This window comes from Carcharodon carcharias, chromosome 2 (assembly GCF_017639515.1).
Source record: "Carcharodon carcharias isolate sCarCar2 chromosome 2, sCarCar2.pri, whole genome shotgun sequence".
In the NCBI taxonomy this organism is placed as follows: domain Eukaryota; kingdom Metazoa; phylum Chordata; class Chondrichthyes; order Lamniformes; family Lamnidae; genus Carcharodon; species Carcharodon carcharias.
The window spans coordinates 42,710,746-42,730,685 of record NC_054468.1 but is presented as its reverse complement, the minus strand read 5'-3'; the positions used below and the strand labels follow the sequence as shown (position 1 = coordinate 42,730,685).

The 19,940-nt window shown below is 39.5% G+C and overlaps 1 protein-coding gene across 2 annotated transcripts in view; it reads right to left on the bottom strand.

The window, feature by feature from the left end:
• Window positions 1-19,940, bottom strand: part of dis3l2 (DIS3 like 3'-5' exoribonuclease 2) — a 289,427-nt gene that overhangs the window by 35,349 nt on the left and 234,138 nt on the right. For both annotated transcript variants that reach the window (XM_041176034.1, XM_041176033.1), the window contains one exon: window positions 3,541-3,724. In XM_041176034.1, the coding sequence (XP_041031968.1) occupies window positions 3,541-3,724 (184 nt within the window). The remainder of the gene's footprint in view (window positions 1-3,540; window positions 3,725-19,940) is intronic.

The window sequence follows — 19,940 nt, the reverse complement described above, 5'->3', positions numbered from 1 at the left end:
TCACATGACAACTTGAGATGAAAAACAACCATCACCAGCCAAACAGAACATTTCGTTGAACAGATAATTTTCATTTAGTGCAAAAAATTTCTAGTCGCTAAAGGGAATCTCATGCAACCTCGTCTGGAATGTTTCAAATTCTATAAAATAAAGGGAGGTGCTGTTTGTTCCATTTTTGATCGAGATACTCAATATTGTTTGCAAGAAACAGTTCTGAATATTAGACAAACATTTAAACAATCATAAAACAAATCCATACATTTTGACCATCTACTAATAGGTTGCCAATCCTCCCAGATTGTCGAGCCTGGGAGAAAAGTCCTTTGTACTTGTGGTTTGCACCTATGTACTTTTACTTCCTGTGGGTCACAGGTGCACCCAAATTGCAGCCATGGAATGCACAACAATAATCAACTTTATTAATTCCTGCTCCAAATGGGATTTTCACCTGCCTGATCTAATGGAATTTGTTTTGTTTTTCTGGATTCTAATGGCAGATGCCACTACCCAGAATAAACTGAGTACTGGAACATGCCCTAGCAACTTTAGTGGAAACCGTCATGCAGTGCATAAGGGGCCCTTTGTATTGATTATACCAATAATTTCAGAGGCCAGAATATTGAGGTCGGTGAGTGGGGGGGCGGCGGGGCCCACTCGCCGACATGTAAAATGACATGGGATGTTGTTGGACGGAACTCCCGACGTCACTCAGTGTCATTTCAATTTCCAGGTCAGCGGGGGCACAGCCGAATCAGCTGTGCGCTTACCGACCTATCAACGGCCAATTGAGGCCATTTAAAATATAATTATACTAGTTAATGGACCTGCCAGTCCAACCTTAAGATTGGCGGGCAGGCCAGGAGCCCTGGCGGGCTTCAGGAAAAGCATGAAACCTCATCCACGGGCAGGATGAGGTTTCATGTAGGTTTTTTAAATTTAATAAAAGTTTAATTAAAAGTGATGGACATGTCCCAATTCATGTGACAAGGGGATATGCCAGGGAAATTTTATTTCTCTACATTTACCATTTTTGAATTTGGCGCTGATCTCCCTGAGGCAGTACTTAGCCTCAGGGAGATGAGCGCCCTCTTTTGCGCGCATGTGCAAAACGGCACACTCCCAGCTGAGGGAATCCCCCTTCCTGCCCGCATAGGGGGCGCATAGTGCTTCCTGGTGGACGTCACGCTGGGCAGGCCTTAATTGGCTCACCCACGCAAAATGGCAGCGGGCCCCCTATTGGGGGCACTGATCAGAGGCACGCCTGCACACACCCGCTTCTGAACCTCCCCCCACGATGGGGGGAAAATTCTGCCCCGTCTTACCAGCAGAAATCTGGTCAATCAGGATCCACCTACACCAATTCTCAAGTTTGTGTTTCCAAGCAGTTTGATGGCCAGTTAACTATTGTACTAATGGAGCATTAATCCTGCTCTTGATTAACTGACAACTGAGATGCCCAAAACCACATTCTAGACTTGCATTTGTTCTGCAGTTGAAGTAATATTGAGTTCCCTAAACTCAGGCTCCCAGCAGCCTTTTAGTATTTCTTATCAGAGAGCTTAGAATTCCTGTCTTCATTCTCTGACATACACACACACTGACATCCTTTCTGTCTTTCTCTGTGTGCCACTGGACCCCATCGCTAGACAGCAGAACAGTTTTTTCTACCTTATGTTTTTTCCCCTGAATTTACTAAACCACTAATCTCTCTTTAACCGGTCTCTTCACTTTAAGGGTTGTAAAACCTCATTAAAAATGCATGTATACAAACAAATCCAAAAAAACCAGACCTTTTTGCTAGGAGGCCCTCCAGACTTCTTGGCACCAAGCTCACAAAAAACCTAACTGAAACTGAAACCATGTTCCACCTTTCTTAAAACACATTGTCTGATTTTGAAAGAAAAAGTTATTATCTCAGGTGCCAATATCTATTCTCATGTGTAATCATGAAAAAGGATAAAAACGCAATCCAAGTTTTACAGATTGTTTGCATCACCTACTTGGGTAGTGTTAGGAACAATGTATAGCGTTATGTTTAATTTATGTTTATATTTGTGTTTTAAGAAAGGTGGAACATGGTTTCAGTTTCAGTTAGGTTTTTTGTGAGCTTGGTGCCAGGAAGTCTGGAGGGCCTCCTAGCAAAAAGGTCAGGTTTTTTGGATTTGTTTGTATACATGCATTTTTACTGAGGTTTTACAACCCTTAAAGTGAAGAGACGGGTTAAAGAGAGATTAGTGGTTTAGTAAATTCAGGGGAAAAAACACAAGGTAGAAAAAACTGTGCTGCCGTCTAGTGATGGGGTCCAGTGGCACACAGAGAAAGACAGAAAGGATGTCAGTGTGTGTGTATGTCAAATAATGAAGACAGGAGTTCTAAGCTCTCTGATAAGAAATACTAAAAGGCTGCTGGGAGCCTGAGTTTAGGGAACTCAATATTACTTCAACTGCAGAGCAAACGCAAGTTTAGAATGTAGTTTTGGGCATCTCAGGAAAAGATACCATCTGGGGAAAAAGTATTTAGTGAATGGTCAGAAATCTGCTGGAATAAAACTGTTTGCAACTGGGCCAGCCCAAGCAAGGTGTTAAGATAGTGGTAAATCTTCATTGGGTTTTTGTATCTGTAAGGGTATTGCTGGGATAAAAGGAATAGTGTGAGTTTGAATCATTTTCTTGTGTTTGCATTGAAATCTTTCCAACCTTTTTGTCTGGTGTAATATAGTTCAATTTTCCTTGTTTAATAAATGTTTTATTCTTTATGTTAAAAGTTCATCCTGTGAATTTGTTCAGTAACTTTCCTCCAGGGTTTCTAAAAAAAAAGTTAGAATCTATCAAACAAGGTTTCACTCTGGGATTTGACTTTTCCAGTGTTAACATCAGCTGGGATCATAACAGTAGCTTGCAGTAAAAACTGTGGGGCAATAACAATAATATTTGCAGTGTGCAAATATGATGTGATTGGATGTCACATGACTGGATGCCACATGATTAAACCTCCAGGATTATGTAAGACAAGAGTTGGTATCCTTCAGGATGATCACTTAAAAGAACAGGTAAAATTTGACCTTTACAATAACGAACATGCGAAACAGGAGCAGTAGCATTAGGCTCCCCGAGCCTGCTCTGCCATTCAATAAGATCATGGCTGTTCTGTTTGTGTTTCAAATTCTACATTTCCATCTACCTTCAATAACCTTTGATTCTCTTGCCTAACAAGAATCTATCTACCTCTGCCTTAAAAATATCCAATGATCCCACCTCCAACACCTTTGGAGGCAGAGTTCCAAAGTTGCACAACGTTCCGAGAAAAAATTTATCCTCATCTCTGTCCTAAAAGGGCAACCCCTAACTTTAAAACAGCGCCTCCTAGTTCTGGACCCACCCACAAGGGGAAACATCCTTGATACTTAACCAGTTAGAAATACAATTGAAACATTTGACAGTTTTTTTTTGAATGCTTTACAAATCATTTGATTTTAATTATAGGTAGAAGTCTATCTTAAATCATCACCTAGTTTTGTAACAAATTTTTCTGAAAACTTACGTGTAATGTGCCTGCAGTACTGAAGTCAAGCTCAATCCCCATCTGTTCAAAGAATGCGGTGAGGTCATCAAGCATATTTGTTTGTGGTGGTGGATGTCGCCGCAGTAAAGCTTGTTCATGGAATGAATTGTAGATGCTGTGGGCAACTGCCATGTTTGCCAGTAACATGAACTCTTCTATTAATCTAGAAAGAGCAAAACATTTTTAAGTAATAAAAATGGAAAGTGCATTTTATCTAATATTGTCATTGATAATAAGTAAAAGACTTCACACAAGTACTGCCTCCTCCTTTACTGCTGCATTAGTGGTTTCTAGCAAAAACAGATGCACAGTACTGATTTAGTACCTCATCCATTCCCTCTGCCTTCTTTTGGTCCCCAATCAATCCCAACCTTCCTTTGGTTACCCTTCTCCCATGTGTTTATAAAAAAACTTCTGGGTTCCCTTTTATGTTAGCTGCTGGTCTACTCTCATATTCTCTGTCTCTCTCATTCTCTTTCTTTAGATCACCTCTGTATTTTAGCCCTCGTTTAGTTAGGCATTTTTATGCTTGACTGTACTCTGTCCTTATCCATAATTATTGTAAATCTGATTATAGGATTACTGTTCCCCAAATGCTTTAATTGGTCCACTTCATTCACCAGAACTGCTTCCTTCATCAGTGAAAACACACTGATCAAGAAAGCACTCTGGTACACATTTCAGGAATTCCACTCTCTCTTTAAACTTTATACTATTATCACAGTTTATATTAGGGTCTCGCGTCGTCCCTCCTTTGTAGTTCTTGCATCTTTCTGCAATTTGCCTGCAAATTTGCTCCTCTATCTCCTTCTCACCATCTGGCAACCTATAGTAATCACCTAGTCTCATAATAGCTCTTCTATTGTTCCTTAATTCTAACCAAATAGATTTTTTCTTCAACCCCTCAATTACATCATCCTTTTCCAAAGCTATAATAATTTATTTGATCAATACTGCCACCTTGCAGGCTACTTTTTGTCTTTTTCTATCTTCCTTGAATACCTTATAGTCTGGAATAAGTTCCCAGTTCCCTGTTCTTTGAACAGGGCCTCTGTTATTGCCACTATCCCATGGTTCCATGTAGCAACTTCTGCCTGCAGCTCACTAACTTTATTTATCAGTGCGTACATTGACATGCACTCCAAACCCATCTTAGGCTGCTTCACATTTGCCCTCTACTGAAATTTTCCTATTTCTGAACTATTCTTTATTCTAGTACTATTTTTCTCTCTCAATCCTCTGTACATCTTATTTCTCCTCTCTAATGTTCCATCCTATTGACGACCCTTCTGCTAAATTAGTTTAATTCCTTCCCCACAGTACTGCTTAGTCTTCCGCAACGATATTGGTCTCAACTGTGTCAAGGTGCAACTACCCAAAGGTCTCTCCTGCCCCAGGAATCTGAAACTTTCTCTTTTGCACTATTTTGCCAGCCACACATTAATCAGTTTGATCCTACTTCCCCTCTCACCATTGCGTGACATTGGGAGTAATTTAGAAATCACTACATTTGAGTTCTGCTTTTTAATTTTTTCCCTAGCTCCTGAAACTCTGATTGCAGGATCCCAATGCTTTTCTTCTTGTGTCATTAGTTTTTCTACATGGACCATAACTTATCGCTGTTCCCTTTTCCCCCCAACAAAATATTCTGTAGCCTCCTAGTAACAAGTAGCCTCCTTTACCCTAGCACCAGGGAAGCAACACACCATGCGGGACTCAAGTCAACACTTACAATGATGCCTCTCTATCCCCCTAATGACTACTATGATCCGCTGTGACTACTGAATATCTATAACTTTGCCGTGGCCCTATGTAATCATCTGCCCCACAATGTTGGGAATGTGGACTGCACTTCCCCATAAGGTCTCGTCACCCTCATTGGTTTTCAGTACTCAAAACCGGTTTGAGTGTGCCATATTCTGGATGGATTCCTGCACTGTCTACCTCCTCTGTCTTGCTGGATGGCTACCCTGAACTCTCTGTAGCTGCAGGGTGACCACCTCTTGGCATGTGCACTCCAGGCATCTCTTAGCTTCTCACATGCTCTGCATGACTCCAGCCATTCCTCAAGCTCAGAAACTCTTGCGTTTGAGCAGCTGAAGACACTTCCTGCACATTTGGTCATCCAGAACACATGAACTCCTGGAGTTCCTATATGGTGCAGGAATTGAAGACAAGTGGTCTCAGCATTTTGCTTTAAAAAATCCTTTTTAATCTAGTTTGCTATTTATATTAGTTACTAATAAAAATAGATATCGCTCTAACAAATAGACAGAGAAACAGAGTTTACATTTCAGGTTGATGAACTTTGATTCTGGCGAAAGGTCATCAACCTGAAACATTTGCTCAGATCTTCTGGTCTCCAGATCGTCGGAGACTGGACGTACCCCCCAAGTTATACATTCAAACTCCTTGGAAATCCTGATGCACTGACTCCATGGGAATTTCCTGGGAAGTTTGAACATCCGACGAGCAATTCCTCTGCTCCCCGGGACCTTAGGAAAAAGTCTCCAACTCTAAGTTAGAATCAGACACTTCAGATGGTTCCAACTTACTTACCTTGATAGCTACCTGGGAAATGTGAGAGAGAAAATTTCTAGTCTAACTCCGGGGTGACGATACAACTGACCCCTCAGACTCCCCCCTTAACCAGCTGACTACCCTTCCGACTCCCCCCAATGACCCTCCCTGACTGCCACTGGCTTGACCCCCGACTTCCCCCCCATGACCCCCCAACTTGATCTGATCTCATTGCCCTACCCACCTGCCACCTACCCCCTTAACCACTTACCTCACCCACCCTACCCACATACACATTTCATCCACCTATTCACTCATACACCAACACATTGAAAAACTGTTTAAATGTCCCAGCTTGTGAATTTGTTACCAAACACTTAAATATTGCAGCTGGTGCTGTAAAAAGGGGGCATTGTTTGTCTTTCCCCAACAATCCAGCGCTATGAGGAAGCAGTTCCATTTCAGGTTTTCTCCACATTTCTAGAGAAGCCAGGATCGGAAAGCCTGGCCAGAAATGCTGAGCTCTGGTGTGGAGCAGAAAAATAGGAGTGGACTGGTAATCTGACAGCGATTGCCACTCCTCAGAAGACTTAGGCCATTAACGTTTTCTCTTTTCAATGATGCAACCTGACCTGCTGGGTATTTCCAACATTTTCTGTCTTCACTTCAGATTTCCAGCAGTTGTCTGCATTGCTGAAAATTACATTATTGACTTTCCTTAGAATTTTTAACATTATCAACTACCTTATGCATTTTATTCTTCATGTTTACCACACTCGTGAATTTTCTTGTCTTAAATCAAATTCATGTCCGCTTTGCTTACAGCTTAATACTGCAGGCCACTCACTGTCACCCAAAAATAGAAGCACTAAATGTGCAAGTGTCTATGATCTTTTTGCCTTTGGGGCTTGAGCTCAAATTCATTCTAGATTGGTGGGATGATAATCTCCTTTCTCTGCAGTTGTGGAGACGTATTTGAAATAAATGTGGAGAAGCTTCAAGCTACTTCCTCTAGACATAGGATCATCACTAGAAGTACTGAATGTGCTTAAGTCTTTGGTCACACCAAATTGTACAAAAGGCCAAGATATGAGAAGGTTTGGCTTTGATAATAATAAAAGTAGTTTGCGGAAAGCACTATGAAGATAGATAATGATATTAAACTTGTGTGTGTTGGGTAATAACTACGTTCACCTGTAAAATGATGCATAGGGCTTCTCTTTCCACCACTGTACCTCTGGAATATCCCAAGGATCCATCTTTCACCCTATCTACATCATGCCCCTCAATGACATCATTTGAAGGCACAATGTTAGGTTCCACATGTACCCTGATGCTATGCAGTTCTTTCTAACCACCACCCCTTTCAACCCGCCAATGCTTCGGTGCTGTCAGACTGCCTCTCCATCATTCAGTTTCACATAAACCAAAGTCTCCTCCAGTTAAACATTAGGAAGACGGAAACCATTCTTTTCACGCTGTAACAAAGTCCATTCCCAAACTACCAATTCCATTCCCCTCCCTGACCACTACATCAGGCTGCAACCTTGTGGTCCTATGATCCTGAACTGAGCTTCGAACCCCATATTCTTTCTATCACAAGATCCATCTTCTGCCCAAGCCCTCATCTAAGCCTTTGTTACCTTCAGACTCAAATATTGCAATGCCCTCCTTGCTAGCCTCCCATCTTCCATGCTCATCCAAAACTCTACTGCCTTTATCCGAACTCACCCCAAATCTTATCCACCCATCACCCCTGTGCTCACTAACCAGCACTGACTCTAGTCTAGCACTGTCTCAGTTTTAAAACTCTCACTCTCATCTTCATAGCCGTGCTCTTTCCTAACTCTATAACCTTCGCCAGTCCAATAACCATCTGAGATCTTTGGATTCTGCCCATTCTGGTGTCACTGCAGCCTCGATTTCGATTGCCTAAGCATTAGCAGCTGTGCTTTCAGCTATCTAGTTGCTAAATCTCTTCTTAAATCTCTCTCCTCCATTAAGGGGCTTATCTCATAATGTGGCCTAATGTTACGTTTTATTTGAAAGCGGTCCTGTGAAGCACCTTGAGATGTTATAAAATGTTAAAACATTATATAAATACAACTTCTTGTTGATAATAAACCATAACCCTACAGAGACTTTCTACCCACGCATGCATGTCCAGCAACACAAAGATCATGTTTTTGGTGAGAAATTCAACAAATTTCTGTATTGATGAATAAACAATTTTGCACCTCAACAGATTTTAATAAAAATCGAACGTCAAAATAGTTCTTATAAAGTTATGTTATGTTATAGAGTGGGAAAAAACTAAGAAAAAAGTCCAAATTTTAAAGAAGATTTTGACAGTAACATGCAGCTTCTCTAGTGATTAAATTAACAGCAGTATCATTTCAGAACCATGGACCTATCAAAGAAGTATGGTTGAAGATACCATGAACAGAAAACAGCCAAAAAGTTAAAGGTTGTATTTGTTGAAATTTAATAAATGCTGTCCATGAAGTAACATTATAAACGTATAAGTTATACAATCAAGCATTTTAAATGTATAATTATCTTACACATGTAGCATTCTGAAAATAGGACTAAACACAAAACCTTTGCTACTCTAACAGGTTTTTTAAAAATAATTTTTAAGTTGCTGGGATCATACAACAAATAAATCCACTAAAGGTGGTCAGTACATTATCATTTCACTAGATGGCAGTAGCTAACCGACCACAAATACCAGAAATGATCGTCAGAAATAGGCAAAGGCTAACCCACACATAAAAGAATTCTTCATGAATCCAAAACTTGAAGAACAAAATGAAAACAGATGTTTGATATATTGCAGTTGCAAGTTGTACCATTAAAATTAAATATTTTACGAAAAAGCGTAAAAAAGCTAGAAAAAGATCTAGAAGAGCCATAGGTTCAATTTTATGAAAAATTTCATGCAAGTCAAAATAGTCATTTGCATTACTTGTCAATTTATCCAGATGAATAAATATTGTCCATCATGAGGGCAGTATAAAAAATAAGCATTCCTCTCATTAGATATGTAAATAAAAATAAAATTTTAATGTTGTGCCACCTTCTAACAGAAGCTAGCGTAGAAAGCACGATTTATAGGCAATCAGACAGATATTAAGTTACTTTTCCTAGCCGTTTCAATACATTGAGAGCTCGACTGAAGAGGTCCACAGCATCTCAAAGGGTTTGCTTTTATATCTTATCAAATACCCATACAGAATTCAGGTAAGGTTTGTAATCTTCAGTTCCATTGTCTGATTCATAGCTACCACATACCCAAATGAATCTCTGAGGAGATGTCACCAGGTAGCTTATCACGTGAGACCATATTTTCAACAGATTGTTGAGGAAATTGAAAAAGGAATATTAACTTTTGGTGGATTTGCTTCAGTTTGGTTTTAATGGGTTGTGTTGTTCGATTAAGTAAGGACTTTAGTTTGTGTTTAGGTCTCCAGTCTTTTTTTCTCTTTTTCTTAAAGTAGCTTGTTACGTATAAGATCGATACTGGTGTAAAAAAAATGAATTACAATGAAGTGTAAAGTTTGGGGGATTCTTTGAGTGTAAAGAGCAGGGATACTAGAGTAATTCATTAATAAATTAAATAAAATACAATAGTGATAGCAGGATGGGTGATGTGCTGCTGCTGCAACATGTGGGGGCTGTTGGGACACAAAAGTGATCCAGAGCGATTACGTCTGTAGTAAGTGCTTGTAGTTCAAGGAACTTCAGGTCCCAGTTGAGGAGCTAGAATCTGAGCTGCAGACATTGTGCCACATCAGGAAGGGGGAAGTTACCTGGACACTTTGCTCCTGAAGGCAGTCACACCCCTCAGATTAGGTGATTCAAATTTGGTCTGTGATCAGGGACCCCAAGGAGGGTGTGACCGCAGGTGAGGCAGGTATGGGGACCCATGGGATAGTTTTCAAGGAGCCTTGGTCCTTGAAACTGTCCAACAGTTACGAGGTTCTTGCAAACTGTGTGGACAAGAACAGGGATTGCAGGGAGGATGAGCGAACTGACCAAGGCACCATAGTACAGGGAGCCATTCATGTGGGAGGAGGAAATAGGAACGTAGTAGTGGTAGGGGACAGTATAATTAGGGGGATAGGTACTGTTCTCTGCAGCTGAGAGCGTGAGCCCCAAAAGCTGTGTTGCTGCCTGGTGCCAGGGTTAAGGACATCTCCTCGGGGCTGGAGAGGAACTTGAAGTGGGAGGGGAGGGATCCAGTTGTGATCGTCCACATTGATATCAACGATATTGATAGAACTAGGAAGGAGGCTCTGCTGAAAGAATTTGAATAGTTAGGAGCTAAATTAATAAGCAGAACCTCCAAGCTGATAATCTCAGGATTTCCATCTAGGCCACAGCAAACTGGCATAGGGTAAATAAAGTCATGGAGTTAAATGTGTGGCTCAAAGATTGGTGTGAGAGGAATGGATTTCAGTTCATGGGGCACTGGCACCGGTACTGGGGCAGGAGGGAGCTGTTTCAGTGGGACGGGCTTCACTTGAACTATGGTAGGACCAGTGTCCTGGTGAATCGAATAACTAGGCCTGTAGAGAGGGCTTTAAACTAGATAGAGGGGGCGAGGGTTCTGGAGAGGGGATATGTAGGCTTACAAAGCAAAAGGATATGGCAGCATTGCAGGGTAGCTATTTAGGTAATGATACCCACAGTGTGACAGGAAAGGACAGAGTGTACAAACATTTTTTTAAAAACTACAAATAGTCAAAAAAAAAACAAAATTAATGGCTCTTTACTTAAATGCACGCAGAATTTGGAACAAAATAAATGAAATAACAGCACAAAGAGAGGTTAATGTGTATGACCTTATAGCCATAACAGAGACATGGTTACATGGAGATCAAAGCTGGGAACTAAATATGCAGGGGTATGTGACTTTTCGAAAGGACAAGCAAGAAGGAAAGTGTGGTGGGGTAGCTTTGTTAGTATGAGATGGAATAAATATGATAGCAAGAAATGATCTTGGATCCGAAGATATAGAATCCATATGGGTGAAGGTAAGAAATAACAAGAGGAAGAAAACACTGATGGGAGTAGTCTTTTGGCCTGCTAATAGTAGCTATAATGTAGGACAGAGAATAAATCAGGACAAAATGAGGGCATGTAAGATAGGCAGTACGATAATCATGGGTGATTTTAATCTTCATGTAGATTGGGAAAGTCAAATTGGCAGAGATAGCCACGAGCAAGAATTCATGGAGTGTCTTCAGAACAGTTTCCTAGAGCAATATGTTATGGATCCAACCAGGGATCAGACTATTTTGGATCTGGTAATGTGTAATGAGGCAAGTTTAATAAATGTTCTCAGAGTCAAAGATCCCCTCGGAAACAGTGACCATAACATGGTAGTGTTTAGCATTCAGTTTGAGAGTGAGAAACTTGGGTAGGAAATAACTGTGCTAAACTTAAATAAGGGTAATTACAAAGGAATGAGGGCAGAGTTGGCTGGAGTGGACTGGGAAAGGGGTTTAGCAGACAAGACGGTTGATGAACAATGGCAGACATTTAAGAAAATAGTTCATGACACAACACAGATATATCCCAGTGGAAGAAGGATTCTAGGAAGGGGATAAACCAACCATGGTTAACCAAGGAAGTTAAGGATAGTATCAAGTTGAAAGAAAAATTATACAATGTGGCAGCCATTAGTGGTAAGCCAGACGATTGGGAAAGTTTTAAAAACCAACAAAAGAAGACAAAGAAAATAAGGAGGGGGCAAATAAACTTTGAGGGCAAACTAGCAAGTAATATACTTCTGATCCTATGTCTTATGGTTTTATGATTATCTTGCTGTTCTTTTGGCTTCTGGTCTTTTACAAACTTTTACAAACTTGTAAATTTGAGAAAACTTTTTCAGCTGAAAATACTGCTCTGACAATGTGCTATTTTTCACCTTTGGAAGTGAGCTGAGAATGTAGTGTATATCCCACATGTTCTCACACAACAAATAGAGATTAACTGTTAAATTTGGTGGGCTAAACCACACGGAGTTAATAAAAGTGCAATTATTGTTTTCTAAAAGCCCCTAGAATGTGCACAGGAACTGACTTTTAATTGCAAACACAAGAAAATATGAGAGAATAGACAAAACTGTTAAATCTATGAACTATTTATTACCTTTTTTCCTTCAAAAGACCACAACTTGTCATATAGTCATGGAGTCACATGGGCACAGTAGGCAGCCATTTGGCCCATCAGGTCCATCCCAGCTCTCTGCAGACCAATCCAATCAATCCCATTCTCCTGCTCTCTTCCTGTAGCCCTATAAATTTCTTTCTCTCAAGTGCCCATCCAATTTCCTTTTGAAATCATTCACTGTCTTTGTTTCCACCACCATTGTAGGCAACAAGCTGCAAATCATTATCACTTGAGTCAAGAAATCCACTTACCTCATTGTCAGGAGACTGGGAAGAGAAAAAAAAGAAAATAGTGTGGAAACAGAGTCATGTGACCCAGGAGCAGAGCACCAAAACAGAGTTTGAGGCAGGGAGGTGTTCCAAAACAAGAGTCCCAGACAGGGGACAGGGAGGGGTTCCAGTTAAGAAGAAAGAAGAGCAGAGAAAGAGGCTCCATGCAGAAAATTGGGCTGTGTTTGGCACATTTTAAGTGATGAGGGCTCAGGAGAAGCCCTGGTAATCGAGAAGAGCTGAGGAGAAGTCATGAAGATCTAAGGAGGCAGCAGAAGGTTGGTGACAGTGTGCTGCAGGCTGTTGGGGCGAAGATACCCCTTTGGAGCAGTAGTATTCTGCTCGGTCCAGCCGAAGAACTGAAGTTGTGCTTGTGAGTTGGTGCGGGAGTGCAGACTTGGGAATCCAGGGAAATGGAGTCTCAGGAGACTAGAATGAAACCCTGTGAGGTGTGCTGTTGTTGAGGCACTTTGAGTTGGCGTGACTTTTGGAGAGGATTCCAAGGCAAGATCTTTGAAGGTGAAGATGGAATCCCTAATGAGAGACAGTCTCAATGAGATTGGTTGCAGTGTAACTGACAACTGGGTGGGTTGTTGAGAAATTCATGGAATTTGTCTTGGTTGCATCTGCCATTTATTGTACAGTGTGGAACGTTCGACCACAGTTTGCCTGTTAATTCACATGTACTTCATATTAGCCCTGAATGTTAGAGTATATGGTAGATATTATAAACTGTTTTATCTTTCTGACCTTGCATCCTAAAGTTTATTTTTGTTTGTTCAAACCCCTTGGAATCTCGTGGCTGTATTCTCTTAGCAAGTGTCATGAATCTTAATTTTTGTCTGCTTTAAACAAAATGTTATTGGTCCCTAAATGGATCTTACCAAAAACTAGGGACTCTGGCACAGGATCATAACACTCACTACGTAAAAAAAGTTCTTACTCACCTTCCCCCATATCTCTTGCCCAGAACCTTAAATCTGTGTCCCCTAGTCCTTGTATCATCAGCTAATGGGAACAGTGTGCCTTTGTCTACTTTATCTAAACCTGTCATAATCTTGTACTGCATATCAATATTAGATCTCCCGTCATTCTCATTTGCTCCTTGGAGAGCAAGCCCACATTCTCCAATCTAATCATGTAGCTAAAGTCTCATTCCTGGAACTATTCTGGTAAATCTCCTCTGCATCCTCTAAAGGAACCTCAAATCCTTTCTAAAGTGTGGTTACTAGAGGCAATACTCTAGTTGTGATCTAACCAGAGCTTTACTCAGGTTCAGTATAACTTCTCTGCTTTTGTACTTAATACCTCTATTTATCTCCCATATCCTTTGCTAACTGCTCTCTCAATATGTCCTGCAATCTTCACAGGTACATGCACATGAACCTCTAGAAACCTCTGTTCCTGTACACTCTCTAGAGCTGTGCCATTTATTCTGTATTGCCTGTCCCTATCCCTTCTGCCAAAATGCATCATCTCACAGTTCTCTGTATTAAATTCCATCTGCCACTTGTCTGCTCATTCCGCTAGCCATCGAATGGTACCATCCTCACTATCAGCCACACCTCCAAGTTTGAAATCATCAGTAAATTTTGAAATTTTACTCTGTATTCCAATATCCAAGTCATTTATGTATATCAAAAGCTTATTTTTATAATTAGCATAGTGCAGATATTAATGTTTGACAGATGAAAGAATATCAACATCTAGGTCTGTATCATTTCGACAGTCAATATTGGGTTGGTACCTTGATTTCTAAATAATATCGTGGTCAAATTAAATTCTATTTCATACATATGTATCAGCTTTCCAGATTGAAGAAATTGATGGTAATAGAATAATGTAATTACTGGACTGTCAAAAACTTAGAAAGGAAACTTGTAAAAGCACTGGCAAAATGAAATCATTCCTGCCGGGCCAGGTGGGTTCGGTTAAAATTACCCCTATAACATTAAGAAAACAGAGCTTAACTGTACTGGAAAAATAACATTTTGTGCATTACATGGCATAATGCTTCTATCCTTATAAAACAGCATACAATTCAACTTATACTAAATACTAGCAAGGGAGAACAGTTAGTTATATTAAAAATGGTACATCAAAGCACAGAGGTATCAAACTCTGTTATAGATGTAAAACAATATTAAAATGCTGGATGCTTCTCAGCTGCGAGCTAAATGACAAGAACATTTCAATCTGCAAAGTTGCTGACTTCACCAAACAATTACACTCACAGCAACTTTAAGCCGTCTTTATTTGTATCAATTAGGCTCGCTGACTGTAACATAATAACCTGGCTTAAATACAGTTGCACTATAGCAGTAGCATAAGACGTGTTAATTGCACACTGTTCCTGTTCTTATAAATTACATTCCTTCAAATTTATCATCTGTAATGTTACAGGAGAGCTGCTCATTTATTGTACACAGGAACAGGATTAAGCCATTCAGCTCCTCAAAACTGTTAACACAAGGAAATACAAGGCAGCTTTATGCAACGCACCTTCATTATTTAACCCTTCATTTGAGGCAGCAACAGATTGCTGTCCAGAATACCAATCTAATAATTTGGAAAACTTCTTGACATCAATCATTAATTGATGATATAATGTATATTGTAGTAATATTTATTGCTTGCTGCATCCAAGAGTATAATTCTTCACATGATGCCCTTAGCAGCTTGGATATAGTTTAAGAATAAATAGAAAGGTAGTTCTACAAATCAAGGCTCATGAAGAACTTAAAACAATAAAAAAAACAGTTTAAGCAGAGATACAAGTTTTTGCTAGCCATAAAACGGGAGGCATTCTGCTATTTTCAAAAATCAGAGAAAATAAACACTGTTCATATGTCACACATGTATAAATGTTACACTTTTGGTTTTACACTTGTAATAAAAGCTATTGAATTGCAGCCTTGGGCTTAAAAAATATGCTTTGTAGAGTGCATTTTAATGTAGTATCTTTTAATTTGGTAAGAGTTAGCTAGGATAGGAAGTTACTAATCTGTTGAAAGGTCATCAACCTGAAACATCAACTCTATTTCTTTCCCCACAGATGCTTTCTGACCTGCTGAGTATTTCCAGTATTTTCTGTTATTATTATGAATTTACTGGGATGTCATTTGTGTCACTTTCATAATTGGAATTGTCTGTCTTCTGCATTACGCCCAAAGTCAGTCAAATTCAAATCTATAATAATTGTTACAATTTAATCTGTCTTTATTTCAAATACTCAGTCGTTTTGTAATGATGCTTGTAAGCCTTTTCATTGTACGGTATACTGTTGGTGGCTGCAGAATAGAAAAATTCTACAAACAGACAAAAGCATTATATGGGAAAGATATGCAGTATTTTGAACAAAAGGAATGTTAAGAAAATAACTGTTTTGTTAACAACAAAAAGTTAATGTTACTATAGAACCACAGTCACAAGCCATGTAAAAATGCTTGGAAAAAATCAATTTCTGCATTAAGGAACAAAGTTATTTAGTAACAGTGATGCCTTAATGTCTATATAGTAGTTTATAAAAGCATAGTTCTACCCGTCATGTGAATTTATTTTATTATTCTAAGAAATCATTACATAGAACAGGTCTGCTATGTGTAATACTAGATACATATAATAGTAAACCATGGGATTCATTCTTCTCATGAAAACTTATGTCAATATTTAAGTCATATTGTATTAGTTTCTGGGATCCACAGAAAATTTCAACAGTCACACAGCTGTAACATGACACATTCACACACACATTCACCAACTATAACCACAACAGCTATCACACAGCAATGGAATGCAGAAATGGGCACATTCTTTTCAACAGCTTCCAATGAAATGTACCAATTACAATAGCAACCTGATGCATCAAAGAGAATCTTTATTGGTATGTGCAATTAATTTGAAGGGTGAACATAAAAAAAGTGGCATTGACATTCATTTTGGAGCTTTTTACTTTGTAAACGGGAATGAAATGAACTGAACCAGCAATTGTAGTCTCAGAAAACATGCTTTTGTAAGTGAACAATACCTTGTCTACATCTATAATTTATTACAAAAAAGAGTCATTTAGTCACTGACCTACATATAAATGACAAAATGGAAGCACCAACTGAAGCTCAAAATTACAGAATTGGTGTTTAGTCATTAATGTAAATAAAGTACCTAGCCTTCTGCTGCCACATCTACACACATCTTATAAAAAGTTATGCCTGAATCCAGTAGCAAGCTAAATCATAGGATAGATAAATGCAGTGGTATAAAACAACAAATGTAGGGACAAGTCTTTTTATTACAACTATACTTTTGGCTTCCTGCTGCAAATTTATTGTTTCTTATTGTAAGATAAATATAAGAAAACATTTTTACTATTTTGTAAGTATTAATTCAATAAATTAAATAAACTCAGTAAGTTAAAAATGACGGTTACAGTAGAATGAATTAAGTCTGAGTTGTCTCTCCTTATATCTTCTTACATACATTAAAACTTCCTGTTAAGAAACTGAATTAATGTTAAAAAGAACAATATCATAAAACACAGTTGATCTTTTTCATAAAATGCAACACCCCGGCTCCCCCAACTGGTGTATGCATAAAAGGCTGGAGCATATTCTCAACTGTTCAATTAGCCTAAACTCAAACATGTGGAAATTTAAATGTTGTAATTTAATGAGCTCTGCCTGAAGGCAGAATTTAATACTTTAGTGGCAGAATTGATAATGGTTGATAGTGAAGTTCATTACTAAGTGTAATGTCCATTAAAAGTGCTAAATCTCTTACATATTACATGCACACAATATACATTTTCTAATGCTTTAAATAAGTGATTTATTTAAATAATTTTATAGCTTCAATAAACTAAACTATCAATAACTTACCAGGATAAAACAAATGGAAAAAAACATCTTAGCAGGGTAACAATGAATGGTAGCAAAAACAAAAATACCTGGAAAAACTCAGCAGGTCTGACAGCATCTGCGGAGAGGAACACAGTTAACGTTTTGAGTCTGAATGACCCTTCAACTAAGTAAAAATAGAAGAGAGGTGAAATATAAGCTGGTATAAGGGTGGGGGAGGGGGGTGGTGTGGGACAAGTACAGCTAGATAGAGGGCCAGTGATAGGTGGAGATAACCAAAAGATGTCACAGACAAAAGGACAAAGAGGTGTTGGAGGTGATGAAATTATCTAAGGAATGTGCTAGTTAAGTGTAGAAAGGACAAGCATGGTACAGATAGCCCTAGTGGGGGTGGGGTGAAGGAATCAAAAAAGGCTAAAAGGTAGAGATAAAACAATGGATGGAAATACATTTAAAAATAATGGAAAAAGGTGGGAAAAGAAAAATCTATATAAATTATTGGAAAAAAAAGGGGGGATGGTTGGAAAGGGGGTGGGGATGGAGGATAGAGTTCATGATCTAAAATTGTTGAACTCAATATTCAGTCTGGAAGGCTGTAAAGTGCCTAGTCGGAAGATGAGGTGCTGTTCCTCCAGTTTGCGTTGAGCTTCACTGGAACAATGCAGCAAGCCAAGGACAGACATGTGGGTATGAGAGCAGGGTGGAGTGTTGAAATGGCAAGCGACAGGGAGGTCTGGGTAATGCTTGCAGACAGACCGAAGGTGTTCTGCAAAGTGGTAACCCAGTCTGAATGGTAGTAACCTGATGCAACAATGGCATGCTGGGGATACACTGAAACATCTCTACAGAATCAATGCACTAAAAATGAAGTTTTAAAATATATTTAACTGGAAGACAATTAGAATGCAAGTACTGATACTTCTCAGCATTTACACTGCACAATATCACTGTGACGTCGTAGTTCTAAGAATTGTGAAGCCAACATTACATACCTTGTATTAGATATAAATATTCCATCAGCTCGGACTTTCTACTATTTAGAGAAGGATTTACTCATGCCTATGATGCTACTAAAAACAAATGTCTATCAGTAATATACTGCTAATATATAAGGCTTCAAATCATAAGTAATCTGATAATGCAAAAATTTGACACAGCTCTCACTGCTGCTTTCAAGCAAACTTTAATTCAGAGATTTGAAATTTGAGAGATAAACATTCCATTTTGTTGAACTACTGCTCCATTTTCAACATGCCTTTCTTTAAAAATTTCGAAAGTATGCCACTGTGACCAAACTCCCTACTATTTCTTTTAACAATTCTCTCCGTGTTACTTCAGTCTGGTTTATGTCCTCCCATAGCGTTGCTTTCACTGTGGTTAGAGTACCCAATAACATCCTATTTAACAGTGATTATGGCACATGACTCTGCTTCATCATCAACAATCTGTCTACAGCATTCAATTCTATCCTCCACTAGTGGTTTCACAGTGTTTTGCCTCCATGGCTCGGTCCTGTTTTCAGTTCCATTCCTACCAACTACATGAGTCCTTTCTTAATTTCCCATGGGAAGCTCACTTGTTGGTCCTCCCTAGATACTTAAATGTCAGACCTCAGCAATATCATCCACAAGCTCAAAGTACGCTTCCATGTGTATGGAACTCTAAAACAAAAACAGAATTACCTGGAAAAAGTCAGCAAGTCTGGCAGCATTGGTGGAGAAGAAAAGAGTTGACGTTTTGAGTCCTCATGACCCTTCAACAGAACTAGGTGAATCCAAGGAGAGGGGTGAAATATAAGCTGGTTTAAGGTGGGGGGGGTGGTGGTTGGGTAGGGGGAGAGAAGTGGAGGGGTTGGTCAAAAGATGTCACAGACAAAAGAACAAAAGAACACAGAGGTGTTGAAATTGATGATATTATCTCAACGAATGTGCTAATTAAGAATGGATGGTAGGGCACTCAAGGTATAGCTCCAGTAGGGGTGGGGGGAGCATAAAAGATTTAAAAATAATGGAAATAGGTGGGAAAAGAAAAATCTATATAAATTATTGGAAAAAAACAAAAGGAAGGGGGAAGAAACAGAAAGGGGGTGGGGTTGGAGGAGGGAGTTCAAGATCTAAAATTGTTGAATTCAATATTCAGTCCGGAAGGCTGTAAAGTGCCTAGTCGGAAGATGAGGTGCTGTTCCTCCAGTTTGTGTTGGGCTTCACTGGAACAATGCAGCAAGCCAAGGACAGACATGTGGGCAAGAGAGCAGGGTGGAGTGTTAAAATGGCAAGCGACAGGGAGGTTTGGGTCATTCTTGCGGACAGATCGCAGGTGTTCTGCAAAGCGGTCGCCCAGTTTACATTTGGTCTCTCCAATGTAGAGGAGACCGCATTGGGAGCAATGAATACAGTAGACCAAGTTGGGGGAAATGCAAGTGAAATGCTGCTTCACTTGAAAGGAGTGTTTGGGCCCTTGGTCGGTGAGGAGAGGGGAAGTGAAGGGGCAGGTGTTACATCTTTTGTGTGGGCATGGGGAGGTGCCATAGGTGGGGGTTGAGGAGTAGGGGGGTAAT